The sequence below is a fragment of the Heterodontus francisci genome, chromosome 38 (genome assembly GCF_036365525.1).
Source record: "Heterodontus francisci isolate sHetFra1 chromosome 38, sHetFra1.hap1, whole genome shotgun sequence".
Taxonomy (NCBI): domain Eukaryota; kingdom Metazoa; phylum Chordata; class Chondrichthyes; order Heterodontiformes; family Heterodontidae; genus Heterodontus; species Heterodontus francisci.
This window is the reverse complement of record NC_090408.1, coordinates 43,391,708-43,410,777: the sequence shown is the minus strand read 5'-3', so window position 1 is coordinate 43,410,777 and position 19,070 is coordinate 43,391,708. Positions and strand designations below refer to the sequence as shown.

General features: G+C 44.0%; 1 protein-coding gene across 13 annotated transcripts in view; it reads right to left on the bottom strand.

Annotated features, from left to right (window-relative positions):
- The window catches only part of megf11 (multiple EGF-like-domains 11), a 568,089-nt gene that overhangs the window by 357,560 nt on the left and 191,459 nt on the right, over nucleotides 1-19,070 (bottom strand). For all 13 annotated transcript variants that reach the window (XM_068018269.1, XM_068018268.1, XM_068018258.1 and 10 more), the window contains one exon: nucleotides 7,891-7,983. In XM_068018269.1, coding sequence (XP_067874370.1) covers nucleotides 7,891-7,983 — 93 coding nt within the window. The remainder of the gene's footprint in view (nucleotides 1-7,890; nucleotides 7,984-19,070) is intronic.

Here is a 19,070-nt window from a genome sequence, read left to right as displayed (position 1 = left end):
TAACACCCTTTCTGTACTAATGCTTTGTTCTTCACCACACCATTAACATATCGTTTGCCTTTGCTCCATGACCTTCTGGTCAGTTATTCTCTGTGACCTTGTCCTATCAACACCTCTTTTGTTAGCTCTTGCTCCACCTACGCTTTACTTGCTTAAAACCTATTACATTTCTAGCCTCTGCCAGTTCTGAACAAGAGCAGTCTTTGGATAAAAGCAAGAAAGATAGATTTGAAAGATAGGGTCACTGACCTGAAACGTTAACTCTGCTTCTCTCTCCACAGATGCTGCCAGACCTGCTGAGTATTTCCAGCATTTCTTGTTTTTATTTAGGATTTCCACAGTTCTCTTATCTTCTTCAAATGGTCTCCTCATTAGAGGCCTGCTTTAGGTCGGGAAAAATAACCTGACCCGAACCCGACCGAACCACAGCCGGCCCGAGCCCAACCCGGCCTGAGGCCCTCCGATTTTGCCCCGAGCCCGACCCGACCTGAACCCGCCACTAGTCGGCCCAACCCGACCATCCCTTTACTTATGTTCCTGACGTCGAACCTGTAAGAAGCTGCAGCGCATGCGCGAGACGTCATAGCGACGTCACTTGTTCACTGCGCAGACTCAGTGTCGTCCCAGACTCTCAGCTCAGGTAAGTTTTTTTATTTTTAATATTTACCAGCAGAGCACTTACCGTGTGTGTCTGGCCTGACCCAACCTGACTCGCTCTGGACTCGGCCCACCCGACCTGAGCCCAAAAGGCGAGCCCGGAAGATGGGCCTGACCTGACCCGAACCCGACACGTCATCGGGTCCAGGTCAGGTAGCAGACCTCTACTCCTCATCCTCAAACTTCTTCCTTTTTGAATTGTTACAACCAGCTGAGAAAGGGGTGTAATGGTTCCCTCTCAGCCTTTGCCTGGTTTAACCATAACAGGGCATAATTTTTTAAAAACACCGTGTTTTTAGCTCCCCTTCAGTGAATCCTTGTTCGCTGCTCTCCAATTGTAAAGCAAAAAAATCAACCAGACAGCTTTTCTTAGATTTAAACAAGAAAGGTGGAAGTTTATTAACCTTAAACTCTAATTCGGTTAATGACTACGAATACACGACACGGCCACGTTAGCATGCATACACGATAAACACATGCACAGATAGAGACAGAAAAGTAGAAAGAATAAAGGGGAAAAGTTTGAGGCAATAGCTGGGATTTATTTATGGTCCTTTGAGTTCGATGTAGAGTTGTTGATTGCTGGTAAGTCTTGCTGTTTCATTGGGGCCCAGTGCACGCTTTAAAACCTGTTTCGATGTAGGAGTCTTTACTCTCTTGAGGTTTAAGTGACTTCATTGGATCTGGACATTCATGAGAGAGAGAGAGCTAGCCAGGAGAGAGGCTCTCTTCTTCCAAGTTCAGTTGCAATCTGACCCAAACTGTCCTGTGAGCAGTTCAAAACCCCAAAACCCTGGGCCAGCAAGTTAGTCATGTGACTAGTTGCTTTTTTTTTAAACAAACTCCTGCGTTTGTGGATTCTCCATCTTAGCAGACACCCTCGAATGCTGGCTTTCTTACACATTCAATGTCTGGTGATCAAAATCCATTTGGGTTAATTGGATCAGGGAGCAGTTTTCTTGCCCCTAAGCACTGTCTCTTAGTATGCAAATATTTTCAAGCCACTGCTGATCTCTTTAAACAAGTCATCTCTCCATTCCAGCAACAGTTTAGAATCAATGTTCACATGACAAAATTAATATGCCTCATTCGTGGCAGGTGGGGTCTTCATGACAGAATTCTAAGGAATACTGCCACTTTAAATATATGGGCAGATATAATATCCACAATCTTCCAAACAAATCCCAGTTTTGCTGAAAAATCAATGAGAGTGGGCAGAAAATCCAGGCTTGCGCCTCTTGCATGCTCCAGTTGCACATACATTCAACTTGGAACTAAAAACCATGGCATATTCACACCTCTAGGACCATAGGATTACAGGAAATAGGAGCAGGAGTAGACCATTTGGCCCATCGAGCCTGCTTAGCCATTCAGACAGATCATCCACCTCTACACCTTTTTTCCACGCTTTCCCCATATCCTTGATGTTATTAGTATTCAGAAATCTAGCGATTTCTGTTTGAACATGCTCAACGATTGAGCTTCCACTTTCCTCTGGGGTAGAGAATTCCACAGATTCACCACCCTCTCAGTAAAGAAATTCCTCCTCATTTTAGTCTTAAATTGCCTGCCCCTTATTCTGAGACCGTGTCTCCTTATTCTAGATTCACCAACCAGAGGAAACATCCTATCTACATCCACCCTGTCATGCCCTGTAAGAACTTTCTAAGTTTCAATCAGATCACCTCTCACTCTTCGAAACTCTAGAGAATACAGGCCCAGTTTCTGAAATCTCTCCTCATAAGTCAATCCCGCCATCCCAGCGATTAGTCTGGTGAACCTCCTTTGCACTCCCTCTATGGCAAGCATATCCTTCCTTAGATATGGAGACCAAAACTGTACAGGTCTAAAGGTCGTCACACTTGGAATCATTTCAACATAACTTAGCTTCATGATATTTGGTAATTTCCTGAAACATCTTTCAGAATACTTTATAGACAAATTCCATTAGTAACAAAAAGTTAGAATTATGTTTGCCTCGGGCACATAATCACAGCAACATATTCATTACATCATGTCAGGTAATTGAGATCTGTCAACATAAATAAATTATGAGGACTAGCCACCAAACAGCATACCAGGTGATCACCCTTCTATATAACATGAGAGAATGGTAGGTAGATGTGTTTGTGGGAGAAGTGGGTGCTGAGGGAGAAGAAAGAGGAACTCCCCTAAATCACTTCAAATCTGGCACACAGCTCCAAACTATGTCCACTGTTAGTTCAACTCCTTCGACAATGTGTGGCAAAGGATCTCTTCTAAAAGCCAGTTTTTCTGAGGCTGTCATCAGGAGTCAATAATAAGAAATACAGAATTTCAAGATAACTGTAGTTGTTTTCATGTTATAAAAGGTTTAAGGTGGCAATTCTAAGTGAGGACAACCAGTTTAATTTGTTTCACATAAAACATTTCATCCTGAACCTCCCTGTTGTGTTTAAGCACAAGCTGGCTTTGCACATTAAACTCAAATTAAACAAGCCACAGAAAGTTAGAGCTGGTACTTAATACAGCAAGTACCCTTTTAACGAGGTGATCATTGTTGATGCAATGCCAATCAACTTCCCTTGGCCAGAGAGGGAACTATTTAAACCATTGAGTCTCATTCCTGCAGGTAGAAACTTCCCCAAAATTTAAAAAATTTAAATTTTTTTCTCACTTTTACTTTATAACTCTTTCTCTCTCTCTCTCTCATTCAATCTTTTTTTCTCTCTCTTTAGTTCCCTTTCTTTACCTGATTTGACTCTGATTCACCCTCGCTCACTGTTGTTCCTATGCTTCTTTCTTAATCCTTAAATTTCATTGGTTTATGGAGATAGACTGTTGGCCTCATCGTTCATTGAAGTCTCAGATACCCCATTTCCCTCACTGTGCCATTACTAACACACACTTTCAGCAAGTTATATTTGAGCTGAAGGATGCAAAGAGGCGTCTAATGAATGGGACATGCTGCGACATGTCCCGCTCCAGCAAGATTCAACCAATGACCTGTTGGAATTCTGTATAATAGGAGTAAATGGAAAATAATGAATTCCACACAAAGGAAGTAAGTGGGAATCCAAGCCTGTACAGGAGGCTTTTGTAACAAAACTTGAGTTTTGCACATTCATTACTTTGATTTGTAGAGGATTAGTTACATACAGTAAATGACAAACAATTGTTACAGCAAATCCATCAAAAAACAATGCGCTGATCTTATATGGGAGGCGGGGAGCAAACAATTTTGCAGTTAGGAAACCTGGAAGAATGAGACCTGGGAAACCCAGCCAGGTAGCGTTAAATTTATAGTGGTGGTTAATTCTGAGGTACTCAGCCTCATTATAATACTTAAATGACTACCCGCCACCTGACAAACAGGAAAAGGAGGCGTTGTATTGCAGAGAGCATTATAGAGAGGGCAAGTGGAATTGGCTATATACGGCAAACCCATAAGGAAGGAGGGAGGTGTAACAGACTAAGTGTTGTTGTTTTCTGGCTTGTACCACAGATATTGTTTATTAATAAATGCACTCTCTTCCACATAAAACATAAAATTATATCTGACGTTTCTTTAGAAGAAGTTGAAGATTCTGTTATTCTGCAGTGTGTAAGATAGAAAAGGATAACTGACCTTCATGTACTATAGCAAGGACCTAAGGAGACTTGTCACCGATGCCTCTTTCAGTCAAACTACTTCTATAAAATTACTTGTCCTGGTAAACAAGCATGTTTTTATTACGGCTGAAAGCAGTATATTTGAAACAGAAAAACAAAAGGTTTACATCTGATTGCCGAACCAAAGTGATTCTGATGACAGGCACCTTGTCACTTTGTTGCTGCTGTGCCATATGCTCGCTGAATAGAATACATAGGGGGTGAAACTGGTCTTGGACGGTAGCACAAAACAGTCGATAGCAAATCATCTGCCTGTTTCACTGACTGCCCAATTTTCTTTTCCATTGATTACAGAATGTTCCGCTAGAGAAGGGTGGTCATGTAGATTGTGCCAGCAGCTTGGGAATATATCTGGAACCATTCCCAGGCTACACCTCCCTGAGAACTTTCTTAATTTCCATCTCAGCTGGATGTTGGCCCCACGCTGAAGAGTCCAGTTAGAATCGATTATAGACTGGCCCCTCTATTGTAGTTAATTGAAGTTAAAAGTTTTTTGGCCCACCTGATTTTTTGGCTCAGTTTTGTCTCTGGCATTCCGCTTGGAAGGGAAGGCTCTAGGCACAGGCACCTACCTCTATTTTTGAAATACCCCATCCCCGGGATTTGGGGTTACGGGCAGATCAAAGCGGCAGGTTAAAGTTCTGCCGCACTGCACTTCTGATGGCACAATACAATTTATTTCTCTTACAGTTTTCTTCTAAAATAATTAAACATTTCTTTGGCCTCCTTGTCTCGGGAACAATGGATAAGCGCCTGGAGATGGTCAGTGGTTTGTGAAGCAGCGCCGGGAGTGGCTATAAAGGCCAATTCTAGAGTGACAGACTTTTCCACAGGTGCTACAGATTAGATTGGTTGTTGGGGCTGTAACACAGTTGGCTCTCCTGTTGCGCTATTAGAAGGTTAAAAAAAAGTATTTACTGACAACCTGAATGTACAGTACAATTCTTGGGGGGAGAAGATCAACCATGGCAAATGCATAACGGCAGCTTGGTGTTCTCTTGACTGGAGAACTGTGCTTGCTGTAAGTTTCTCAAAATACACGTTTCCCAATGCACACATACATTTTCCAACAACTACTTGCATTTATAAAGTGCCTTTAACATAGTAAAACGTCCCAAGGAGCTTCACAGGAGCATTATCAAACAAAATTTGACACTGAGCCACATCAGGATATATTAGGGCAGATGGCAAAAAGCTTGGTCAGAGGTTTTAAGGAACGTCTTAAAGGAGGAGAGAGAGGTGGAGAGGGTTAGGGACAGAATTCCAGAGCTTAGGGCCTGGGAAGCCAAAAGTATGGCTGCCAGTGGTGGAACGATTAAAATTGGGATGCGCAAGAGCCCAGAATTGGAGAAGCACAGATATCTCAGAGGGTTGTAAAGCTTGAGGACGTTACAGACACACAAACACACACATTCCAAATCGTTTGTACTTACATTCAATGAGACAAAATAAATCTCATTTTAAAATAAATGTAAAAGTTTTACTAAAAGTTTATGCTCACAAATGAAAATAAATCGACATGAGCCATTAGTTCTAAACTAGAAGATCCATAAAGCACAAGGCTCACCAAATGTCAGAGCTAGTCCTGCTTATTATCGTTGGATACATGAAATGAAATATGACAACTAATGGCCATTAAATCCACTATTGTTCTGCAACATGGAGACTATCCCAACACTGTCTTGGGGGAAGTAGTGGAGTGCAGTGTTTGGATGAGTCATATGGCCTTCCAAATCCAGTTCTATCTTGTGAACTTGATGTTCCCACGTAATTAATTGCTGATTTCAACTTGGTTGTCACTAGGAGAAATAAAGTATGAGTAGATGCTGCTTCAGCAGAAAGGGAGAGAGGTAGTCCTGGTGACACTCTTGTGCATCTTCTTGTACTAGGTCACAAAATAGTGCTGGCAGATGGTTGGAGGCAGACCAGCTACCCAATATCTTTGATGGGGAAAGTTGGAAAGGAGATCTGAGAGAGAAAGGGGTGAAAAATTCATGTGTCATATAAATAGAACCAGTGAGGTGCCCGCTGCAAACAGGCATTCAGAAGCAGCCTGCTAAACAAAGGCCAACGCAATATTGGGTGGCCCAGAGGATGCCCGTTGGGCAGCAAAGTAATTCTGGGAGTGAGGAGTCACAATTGTTAATGTCTAATAAGTTCTGTTAATGGATGTTAAATACCTAGTAGTTGAAGGTCAGAGGGTGAATAGGTGATTTGTTAATTGTACTCAGATGTATATATAAAGAGGAGCCAGTCAGCACTGGCAGGTGTTGCTATGAGTGGAGAAGTAAGCTCTGTGGCAAGCAATAAACAGTCTCCACCATAGCATCCTAGTCTCAGTGTCTTCTTCACAAACAGGTTGGGAAGTTTCTCTAACAACAATCTTGGAGGCGAAGGAGCCCAGGGCCGCAGCTGATTTTGTGGGGTCCAGAAGATCATTTCTGCTCCTCCAAGCCCCACAGAAAAAAATCTGAAACTTACCTTTCTGCATCTTCTTCAGCTCCATTGTCACAATCCTGGTCACAGAGTACACGGCACACAATCTAGCCAGTTCTGCCCTGAAGTGACAATCGTGGTCCTTTGTATATCAAAAAACCATGAACTGCATATCAGAGGGAGCCTACTGCCTGAAACAAGCACTTTGGCCACCCAGTAGTAGGTAACTGTAAAAATGGCAGCAAGCAGAGCAAGGCATTAATGGAGCAATATTCTACCCCTGTCTGAGGCCATTACTGCCCACCAGCACCTATTTCAGCACATTAACATTTGTTGGGAATGATTTTAGCTAATTACTGATAAGGGTTCATCAATTAACTTATCACTTGGCAGTTATGTACTGACAGCGTTTCCAACTTAGTTTTTCCTTTCATGCATAAATTCTCTACACTCATTTACTGCATCTTTTTCCCAAGGTGATTAGATACCATTGCAATTTCAATTTGACCTACCATCATTCATTTAGAGGGAAAGCATATTCTTTCTATGCACTTCACGTGTCCGAAAGCAATGCAACCTTTCACAATGGTAGATAATGCTGCAACCTTGACAGTGCAGATTATTAAGCTCTAGAATATAGTAGACTTTTAACTTACAGAATAAAAATCAAATCTCTGGATAATGCCTTTAGTTAATCCACTATATTCACAAAGTGTGACAAATTAGTCATACTGTTGACTTAATTGTACTTGAACAATGGTACATGTGGAAAACCACTGGTTTTCTCACTCAACACTTAGTATTGCAGTGCTTTTGAACATGGATTCACAGGACACAGATATTTGTGGTAACAATTTCTATCTCCCAAAAGAGGAGGCACCGAAGAGAAACAAAATATTTTCCCCCTTAAGAGAAAGAGGCTAAGTCACAGTTAATGTCTACTAGCCAAGGTGATATAGGAAAACATGAAAAAATGGAAGCAACAATACATAAAACAACTTTTGAAAAATAAAAGCACTAGTCCTTGGTTTGCTAGATGTAGCAAGTCCGGTGTATTAGCTACAGATGGGGAAATTATATCCAATAATGTGACTGCATTTGAACAATACTTGTATGTGCAAATTAGCCATCGGTGTTCTCACTTACCACTGGAGCAGTCTGTTCCTCCCCAGCCAGGCTCACACTGACAGGTGTCTGGAGAAACACACCTCCCATGCATACATTCTTCTGTGCACAGTGCTATAGAGAAGGATGGATAAATAATGTATTAATATTGGCATGATTTCAAATAGCAAGAAATTAATATTTTAGCTGTATCAAATATTAAAGAAGGTCTCGTACCATCAGTGACCCTTTTAAAAATTACACAAAAAATTGCAATTAACTTTTTTTCAAGCTTCTAAGAGGATGTGACGACGACATCATTGGGCCAAGTGGTTGGGAGGAGCTATTAAACACAGCAGTGTCAGAGAGATGAATTTACATCAGCTGAGATGCTATTAACTGACATTGCTTTACAGTGTTTTTCTACTCTTTATTTTAATTAAGAATCTAGAACCCTGGTCTCTGCGTGACTCTTGCGGAAGAATTTTAGTCCCCAATGGGGGGCAGGCAAGGAGGCAGGCAGGAATAAAAACGCATCTGCCAGCTGGCATACTGGTTCCCTGGCTCTATCCCGCCCCGGGCCATTTTCCCGGAGGCAGGATAGAGAGGTGGCAGGGTTACCTACCCGCATGCAGTGGGTTGCCAATTCAAATAATTAATGGCATATTAAGGTCTATTGTCAGAAGCTGACTGGAATCTTCCAGTTGGCCTGCAGGACCCCGCAAGCGTCATGGAACAGGACAGCCGCCTGGAGGCAGCCTCCCAACGGCAAACCGAGGAGCCAGCGCTTCAGGCAGGCTTAGAGGCCCGCCCCACCTGCCTGAATTCATCTGCAGCTGCAGGCCACCCATGGAGGGGATCCCCCTCCAGTGGTGGGCTGGCAGCTAAGGCCTTTTTTTATTTTCCATTTTAAAAAGTTGGACAGCAAGTGCACCCATCTTGGGGCGCTCTTTGCCTCACTTACCTTGACTGGTATCCTGCTGCTGCTTCCAAGCTGGAGGGCTTTCTTTCGGCTCTTCAGCGTCAACAGTCCACCCGCCATCCTTAATTGGATGGCGAGCCCACCCTCTGGCCATTAATTGGCCAATTCGGGAAAAAATCACAGATATGTGACTGTTCCCCACATAGTGCGAACATCTGACCCCCATTTGAGCCTAACGGTGGGGTCCTGAAGCCCATGGGGAAAATCGTGCCCCTGGTGTTTATGTTGTTAAATCCATTTTCTGTATTGTGGCAGCGTAGCTCCAGGTAAATGCTTGGAATGAGTATGTATGCTGGGTTTCCAGAATCTAAATGAAATTGTGGTTAAAATAGCATTCTGGATCTTGTCATTTCAACTGTGTGTAATATTAGCTAAGTTTTTTTTTCACTTTGTGGAGCTCAGTATCTCTTCCTAGCCAGTTTGCCCTGAAAATGTTATCAGTACTCATCACATATGTAACTCAATTCAAAGAATTAAAAAAAAAATCAAGTTTAATTTTTTAGTACAATCACAGGATCCGTTATAGCACAGAAGGAGGCCATTCGGCCCGTTGTGTATGCACTGGCTCTCCGAAAGAACAATTTACCTAGTGCCACTCTCCTGCCTTCTCCTCATAGCGCTGCATATTCTTCCTTTTCAGGCAACAATACAATTCCCTCCTGAATGCCTCGATTGAACCTGCCTCCACCACACTCTCAGGCAGTGCATTCCAGATCCTAACCAGTCGCTGCATGAAAAAGCTTTTCCTCATGTCGCTATTGCTTCTATAATGCTGATGAAATGTCCATTTGAACCTAAATAAACTGCTAACGGCTACAGAGAACAAACTTGTGTTAAAGCCTAGAACCAGGCTTTGAAATTACAAATTAAGGAAGAGAGCAAATTGATCCAATTTAGAAATTTTAGGAGCAAATTTATGCATCCCCATTGTTGCACTTCCTTTTCACAAAAGCATTTAATGAATAATAGCAAGAAGTAACAATTCTTGGGTTCGAGTTTACTTGAGAAATCTGTATTTCCTTTTTTTTATGCTATGATCTCCCAAAATGCAGGCTGTTTGTTGTAAAGTGGCTTATAAAGTTTATACTTTAGATCTAACATACTTCAGGCGGTTTGGATGTTGTCATGAATCACCGAGGTGAAGTTCAAACAATTAATGAGCAGTGTCTCATTTAAAAGTATGTTTCGCCCTCGAACACATACTAAGCTGAATGATATCAGTTAGCCAATACATATGTTTCCTTAAACCCCTAACCCCTCCACCCTCACCTCTCTGGCAACAAATGCAAGGAGCTCGGACTTGTTTGTCACTAAAACTGAAACCATCCTTGCAGCTGCAACACTAGAGGCCTGCTACCCGGTGGGACCCGACGACAGGTGTCGAGTTCGGGTCGGGTCAGGCCCATCTTCAGGGTACGTTTGGGCTCGGGTCGGGTCGGGTCGCGCTGAGTTCAAGTCGAGTTGGGTCGGGTCAGGCCGGACACACGGTAAGTGCTCTGCTGGCAAGTATTGAAATTAAAAAAACTTACCTGAGCTGGGAGTCCGGGACGAAACTGAGTCGGCGCAGTGAGTGAGTGACATCACGATGATGTCATCGTGCATACGCTGCAGCATCGTGGAGATTCTGAGTCCGAAGGTGAGTAAACGGATGGTCAGGTCGGGCTTGGGTCGTGTCGAGTCAGGTTCGGGTCAGGTTGGGTTGGGCTCGAGGCAAAATCGGAGGGACTCGGGCTTGGGTCCTCAGTAGTTTGGTCGGGTTCGGGTCGGGGTCTTTTTTCCAGACCTGAGCAGGCCTCTATGCAACACTGCTTCATTCCCTTCCCTTACCCACCCAGCCAAGGCTCCCCCATCCCCATCCTTGATCCCTCTCTCTAGTTTCTCTCCATTCTCCCCTCATGCCCTACCCATTTAATCCATGAGACCCATCTCATACTCCCATGACTCCATTTCCACCAAACATTTGAATAATCAACTTTATTTCCTGGCCCCTAATGCTAGCTGAAATAGTAATTTTTTATTAGAATTAGAACATTACAGCGCAGTACAGGCCCTTCGGCCCTCTATGTTGCGCCGACCTGTGAAACCATCTGACCTACACTATTCCATTTTCATCCATATGTCTATCCAATGACCACTTAAATGCCCTTAAAGTTGGCGAGTCTACTACTGTTGCAGGCAGGGCGTTCCACGCCCCTACTACTCTCTGAGTAAAGAAACTACCTCTGACATCTGTCCTATATCTATCACCCCTCAACTTAAAGCTATGTCCCCTCGTGTTTGCCATCACCATCCGAGGAAAAAGACTCTCACTATCCACCCTATCTAACCCTCTGATTATCTTATATGTCTCTATTAAGTCACCTCTCCTCCTCCTTCTCTCTAACGAAAACAACCTCAAGTCCCTCAGCTTTTCCTCGTAAGACCTTCCCTCCATACCAGGCAACATCCTAGTAAATCTCCTCTGCACCCTTTCCAAAGCTTCCACATCCTTCCTATAATGCGGTGACCAGAACTGCACGCAATACTCCAGGTGCGGTCTCACCAGAGTTTTGTACAGCTGCAGCATGACCTCGTGGCTCCGAAACTCGATCCCCCTACTAATAAAAGCTAACACACCATATGTCTTCTCAACAGCCCTATTAACCTGGGTATCAACTTTCAGGGATTTATGTATCTGGACACCAAGATCTCTCTGTTCATCTACACTACCAAGAATCTTCCCATTAGCCCAGTACTCTGCATTCCTGTTACTCCTTCCAAAGTGAATCACCTCGCACTTTTCCGCATTAAACTCCATTTGCCATCTCTCAGCCCAGCTCTGCAGCCTATCTATGTCCCTCTGTACCCTACAACATCCTTCGGCACTATCCACAACTCCACCGACCTTCGTGTCATCCACAAATTTACTAACCCACCCTTCTGCACCCTCTTTCAGGTCATTTATAAAAATGACAAACAGCAGTGGCCCCAAAACAGATCCTTGCGGTACACCACTAGTAACTAAACTCCAGGAAGAACATTTGCCATCAACCACCACCCTCTGTCTTCTTTCAGCTAGCCAATTTCTGATCCAAAGCTCTAAATCACCTTCAACCCCATACTTCCGTATTTTCTGCAATAGCCTACCGTGGGGAACCTTATCAAACGCCTTACTGAAATCCATATACACCACATCCACTGCTTTACCCTCATCCACCTGTTTGGTCACCTTCTCGAAAAACTCAATAAGGTTTGTGAGGCACGACCTACCCTTCACAAAACCGTGCTGACTATCGCTAATGAACTTATTCTTTTCAAGATGATTAAAAATCCTGTCTCTTATAACCTTTTCCAACATTTTACCCACAACCGAAGTAAGGCTCACAGGTCTATAATTACCAGGGCTGTCTCTACTCCCCTTCTTGAACAAGGGGACAACATTTGCTATCCTCCAGTCTTCCGGCACTATTCCTGTCGACAATGACGACATAAAGATCAAGGACAAAGGCTCTGCAATCTCCTCCCTGGCTTCCCAGAGAATCCTAGGATAAATCCCATCTGGCCCAGGGGACTTATCTATTTTCACACTTTCCACTGATCAGCTTTCTACGCCACTCAGTCAACCACGATGGTGTGGAACTGGAGTCACATATAGACCTGATGGGGTAAGGACTGCCAGTCACCTTCCCTAAGGGACAGCAGCTTCATGGTACCTTTATTAGTACCAGCCTTTTGTTTTCAGATTGATGTTTAAATTAAATTCAAATTCTCAAACTGCCTTGATGGGATTTACACTCACAAGCTGGAATTTTACACCCATCACCGCCTACCCCCGCCGGAACGGGCTGAGTGGCAGGCGGGGGGTTGCCATTCCTGTCACCTTCTTGCCCCCCGCTGCAATTTTATGAGTGGCAGGGGAGATGATAAACAGCCCACCCGCCCCCCAGGTCAATTAAGGCCCTTGTGGCCAATTGATTGCCTCTTAAGAGCCTCCTCCCACTGCCACTGGTATATTACCAGTGGGTGGACGGTTCAGTAGCTCAAAGGTACGTCCAGTAAAAGCTGGCGGCCTCCTTGCACACTGTTGGGGGGACCCCCTCCCGATCGGGCACCCTGTGCCCGACGGAGGGTCCCCCTTGTGGCACAAGCCGACCCCACTGGAGTACTTCTCCCTCCTCTCTCGAGTGCCCCCCCCCACACCTCGCCGGGGCCCAGCCAATCGTCTCTGGCGAGGCCCCACACACTTACCTGTATTCCAGGCCCTCGTCCATGTTGCTGTTCCTGGCTGGGTGCAGTCCCAGCAGTGGCCATCGCTCCCAGTGGCACTGCTGGGACTGAAGAGCTGCTGGCCCACTGATTGGCCGGCAGCTCTTGGAGGCGGGACTTCCTGCCTCAGAAGGACAGAAGTCCCACCCGAGGTCAATTAAGGGCCCGAGCCATGTAAAATTATGGTGTGGCTTCCAGGCCCTGCAGAGGTGGGCTTGGAACTGACTTTTTCTGCCAGTGGGCAGGGCCTCTGGCCCGACATAAAATTCCAGACACATTCTCTGGATTTTTAGTTCAGGCTTCTGGATTACTAGTCTAGTAACATAACCAATATACCACCATAATCCCTTCCTCAAAACACCACCTCCAATCCCCTCTGGCCTTGCAAACTACCATCCCATCTTCAATCTCCCTTCCTTGACCACATCGTTGCCTCCAAAATCCATGTCCATACTTTCCATAATTCCATTTGAATCTCTTCGATCAGGTTTCTGCCTCTGCCACAGCACCAAAATGGCCCCAACCCAAGTCAAAAATAAATTCCTTTGTGACTATGACCATGGTGCATTATCCCTCCTCATTCCTGTAGCCTTTAACATAGTCTTTAATGCCTTTCATCCCCTGTCTAATTCAATGGGACTCACTTGGCTTTACCTATGATTGTAGCCAGAGAACCTCCAGCAATGACTCCTCCTCTTGCCTCTGCACCATCACCTATCAAGTCCCCCAAGGACCTCTCCTTGGCCCTCCACTATGAGTCATCTACACAGTGACATCGCCCAACAGCATGGGATCAGCTTCCACATGTATACTACAACATAATTCACCATCAGTCATGAGGAGAAATAAGTATTTATGGATCACAAAAGTTGCCAGAGACAACACATCACTTTGGTATGAAAATAACCTATGTTACCTATGCAGTTTGATAAAACAAGTGTTTGGCATGGTTATGCTTTAAATTGACATTGTATCACAGTGGCCTTTGTGTGCCACTCTTTTCTAATAGACTGGTTTTGTCTGACCGGCTCAGTTGAACAACTGTGCTCAGATATCATTGATCTGAAAATATTAGCATTCTTGGCATGATGATAAAATCAGTTTGAAGTTTCATTCAAGCTAGCAATAAAAGTGACCTACATTGCGACCTGTAACCATGCCAGCTCAGTAGTAATGCATTTAGCATGAATTATTCGAGCCTTCCCAAGGTCACCCAGCCAGTTAAATCAAGCTGATTCTTAACTAAAAAAACATCAATATGAAGAGTGCAAAAACATTTCACTTGAAGCTTCTCACTTGCACAGGTTCTACTAAGCTATATTGTTCTACGATGGTTACAATGACTATACCAACAATAAATTGAACAGTCACAATTTCAATATTTGGGGATATTTGAGGAAGGAGTCAATTTTATACTCATCAAAGTAAGAGATATTTATATTAGGGAATAGAGTAACATTTTTCACATTTTCACCCACTGTCAGCATTAAGCATTTCTGTGTCAGGTATAGCATTATACCTAACATTTATTAGATAACGGGTATCAAAAAATATGGAGCTAAAGTGGGTAAACAGAGTTGTACAGTTCAGTCATGATTTAAATGAATGGCAAAGCATGCTCGAGGGACTAAATGGCCTACTGCTGTCCTCACAACTTGGTTCAAAGCAGGATTTCTGCTACACTGCATCAACAATGCATCTTTACCTCGATTCAGAAAAGTAAATCTAATGCCTTCATTTCCCACAATGCTGAAGTTGGGGATCTTTTAAAGGGTGAAAATAATGCTCATAATCCAGGGTACCTAAGTAAGAAAGGACAGCATGGCTGGTGTGTTACCATGCCAGCCCTGGTCAGATCATTAAGCTTTTTGTGGCACTCGTCTGTAGTTTTGGCAGGTGAGAGAGTGTTATCATTCAGTGACAGTTCCACATCCACAAGGCCTTTATGGCAGGATTCCTGCCATTGACACTCAGGATCCTGTCTCTCCAAAGTTCTTCTTCATCAAGGAGGGTTTGCAGGTCAGACTCTGAAATTGTGGCATCTTCTTCTTTGCCTCTGTGCTATGCCCGGGCCCCTTTTCATACTGCTGATCTACATTGGGGAAATGCAGGAAAGCCACCTCAGTCTATTTATTTATTTATTTATTTATTTAGAGATACAGCACTGAAACAGGCCCTTTGGCCCACCGAGTCTGTGCCGACCAAAAACCACCCATTTATACTAACCCTACAGTAATCCCATATTCCCTACCACCACTAGGGGCAATTTATAATGGCCAATTTACCTATCAACCTGCAAAGTCTTTGGCTGTGGGAGGAAACTGGAGCACCCGGCGAAAACCCACGCGGTTACAGGGAGAACTTGCAAACTCTGCACAGGCAGTACCCAGAATCGAACCCGGGTCCCTGAAACTGTGAGGCTGCGGTGCTAACCACTGCGCCACTGTGCCACTCTAGTTGGAACAAAAACAGAAAATACTGGAAATAGTCAGCAGATCAGGCAGCATCTGTGGAACTGATGAAAGGTCATCAACCTGAAACTTTGGCCGGAATTTCTCATTGGGCAGGAGGCCTTGCCCACTAGCTAAAAAGGTGGGGCGAGCCCGCCTCCACTGTGCCTGGGGAGACAGGTTGGGATTTTTCGCTCCCCAGGCCCTTAATTGGTCTTGGGCGGGACTTCCACCTCTTTGAGGCAGGAAGTCCCGCCAAATGGAGCGGCCGGCCAATCAGTGGGCCGGCAGCTCTTAATCCCAGCAGTGCCACTAGGAGCAGTGGCCACTGCTGGGACTACACCCAGCCATCGCAAGGTGGACGGCCCAGAAGACAGGTAAGTTTTTAGGGCTTCGCCTGGGACAATTGGCTGGGCCCCAGCAAGGCAAGTGGGGGTCGCCTAGGAGGGCGGGGGGAATGTTGTGGGTTGGGGGCAGTTGGGGCTTTGGGAGCGGACCTCCATGGGGCACAGGGTGCCCGATCAGGAGGGCCCCTCCAGCAAGCAAAAAGGCCACCTGCTTTTACCAGGCGAGATTCTTGAGGCTTTTGCCATCCGGCTGCCAAGGGCAAAATACCCACGACAGCGGGAGTAGGCTCTTAAGTGCCAGTTAATTGGCCACTTAAGGGCCTTGATTGGCATGGGGCAGGCAGGCTGTGTCTCGCTGCCACCACCCCTTGTAAAACTGCAGCGGGGGCGTGAGGGGGTCGGGAATGGCCCCCGCCTCCCACTTAATTTTACAACCCACCCCCACCCCTGCCACCAGCCCGCTCGTTTGGAGACTGTAAAAATTCGACCATTAGCCCTGCTTTTCTCCCCACAGATGCTGCCTGACCTGCTGAGTATTTCCAGCATTTGCTGTTTCTGTTTCAGATTTCCAGCATCCGCAGTATTTTGCTTTTGTATCAGTCTAGTTGGAGATACTGTGTGAGAGTTTTAATACATTTCTTTCTTCAGAGTTAATGCAAGCCCACATTACTTGCTTTTCATGTGTTTATGATTGTCTAATGCACTCTGGCAGAAAACATAAGAATGTTGATAGTTTACAAGAACTATATGAAAGAGTGGAGTCATTTGACAGACAAAAATCAAAATACATCATATATTTAGAACTGTAATAAGATATGACTCAAGCTAGTTTTGGTATGTGGTCTTTAATTCCCTTTCCATCTCTGAAGCTTTAAGGACTATTTCATAATTTATATCCTATTTGAACTGGAAAAAGATTACTAAAGCAAGCATTTCATTATTTTTCATACCCTCATGACATGACGTTATTCTTTGTTGAGTGTGATTACATTTTTTTCAGGTATTTTCATCCTGTTACTTTTCTTGGGTTTTTCAATGCCATGCATCATCTTAGCCGAAAAGCAAGAGCCTGCTGTTAGGGTTTCATTAGTGCACAACAATAGCCTGGAGGTTCTGCTTCTTCAATTTCTCCCTCTATGGTGCCTGCCAACTCCCTATAATGGCACTGTTGAGAATTGTAGCTCTTAGGGCTATTGGTGGTCTAGGGCTCCAATTAGCTGCATCAACCTGCTATCCACTATATATGAATGTTGTAACTATATCTGTGTTTTCAGTATTGTTCTGTGGTATTATTTCTTTAATTCTACAGTCCACTTTTGTATGTATTTTTGCCAAGTCCATGCCAGATTAGTGAGAGGACAGTCTTTTTCTGACACTTCCAAGGATCTTAAGTTGAAAGATTATGGCCTGCAAATTCCTGAGTCCCTGACAGCTGATCAAACTAGAAGAAATTCCAGTGTAAGCTCATTTAAATAGTGCTGGTGAGAGTCCCACACATGCTGGGACAGGGGATTTGGCGGTCAAAGGGTATAAAATTCAGGGAGGGTAGAAAATTCCGGAAGGAGGCAGATCAAGCACACAAATTCCATATTTAATGGGTGCAAGCAGTTTAAGGGCTGAGCAAACTATTGCAAGAGGGATTGAAAGGGAATTTGTCTCTGGAATATGATGGCAGGTATTAAGAGTGCCTGTGGAAATGGTGTGGATCACAGCAGAACCTCAGAAAGGGATAAGCATCTCACTCAGCAGGGTGACAATAGCAGTGAGGAGCACCTCAAGGGGAGGGGAATTGTTCTTCTTCGAGTGGGTTTTGCACTGTAGAAATTTATTTAACTCCAAATAGCATTTGGTAAATAAAAGCCCTTTACCTCCTTTTCCTGAGCCAGATTTTCAACCCAATAGTGAAGTGCAATAACTAGTAGTGTTACAGCCCAGTGATTTTCAAACTCTGGTTTTCAGCAACAGGTCTGAAAACTCATGTGAGATGAGTTGGTTTTGAAAGGCAAAGAAATGGAAATGTGACCTCTAGTATCTGGGGCTTGAGTTTGTGTATACTGGGTTAGGAGATTGAGTAGGACGGGTCCGTACTCTCTAGTGTTTAGACGAATGAGAGATGATCTCATCAAAACATATGAGATTATGAGAGAACTTGACATGTTAGATGCTGAGAAGCTGTTTCCTCTGGCTGGAGAGCCTGGAAGTAGGATCATAGTTTCAGGATAAGAGGTCAGCCATTTAGGTCTGAGATGAGGAGAAACTTCTTCACTTGGAGTGTTGTGAATCGTTAGAATTATCTACCCCAGAGAGCTGAGAATGCTCAGTCATTGAGTATATTCAAGCTCTAATGGAATCAAAAGATATGGAGATCGTTTGGGAAAGTGGAGTTGAGGTTGAAGATCAGCCATGATCTTACTGAATGGCAGAGCAGGTTTGAGGGAATACATGGCCTACTCCTGCTCCTATTTCTTAAGTTCTTATGAGAAAACCCACAAGCACAGTGTATAAGACAGTCTAAGTCTCCCAAAATGGGGCACCTTTTGGAGATTAAAGATATAATTCTTTAAGAAAAATCTAAAACTTTATCAGCAATAACTCATGCATTTAAGTGCCAGCACAATAAACAAGAAACCCCTGTTCATCGATGTCACTACAAATTTTGATATCTAGCAACCCTACAATATTATTGATTGTAACCTCAATCAGACATGGGTTATCATGTTGGAATCTTCTGCTATCAGTTAGATGAACGCAATTCCTCTCTCTGACATGGTCACTCAGAATCCATGACATTGCTGCCGATGTTTGCATAAAGCCTTTTTAATTAAGCTCAGGAAAATAAGTGTTTTGATTCAACTCAACAAATTTACTAATGTGTCCTACACTGCCCAAATGCTGACCTTTATCCAAAAAAGAGCAGAGGATCTAGATACTAGGATTTCTTATTTTACCAGCCATGCTACAGGACAGCAGGTTTTTGGGATTCTCAACTGAAGATATGAGAAGGCTCAGTTTAATTGGTTAATATGTCAGAATCTGCAAAATCAATGCCTAAGCAATGAGCAGAAGCAACCTCAACTTCTAACCAGAATTCAGGCACCCCACACTATTTGATTCTATTGTTCCATTTATCATGAGGGTTCAGCTGCAAAGAAGATATCAATGGAACTCAAGATGTGCTGATTAGACTGCAACAATATG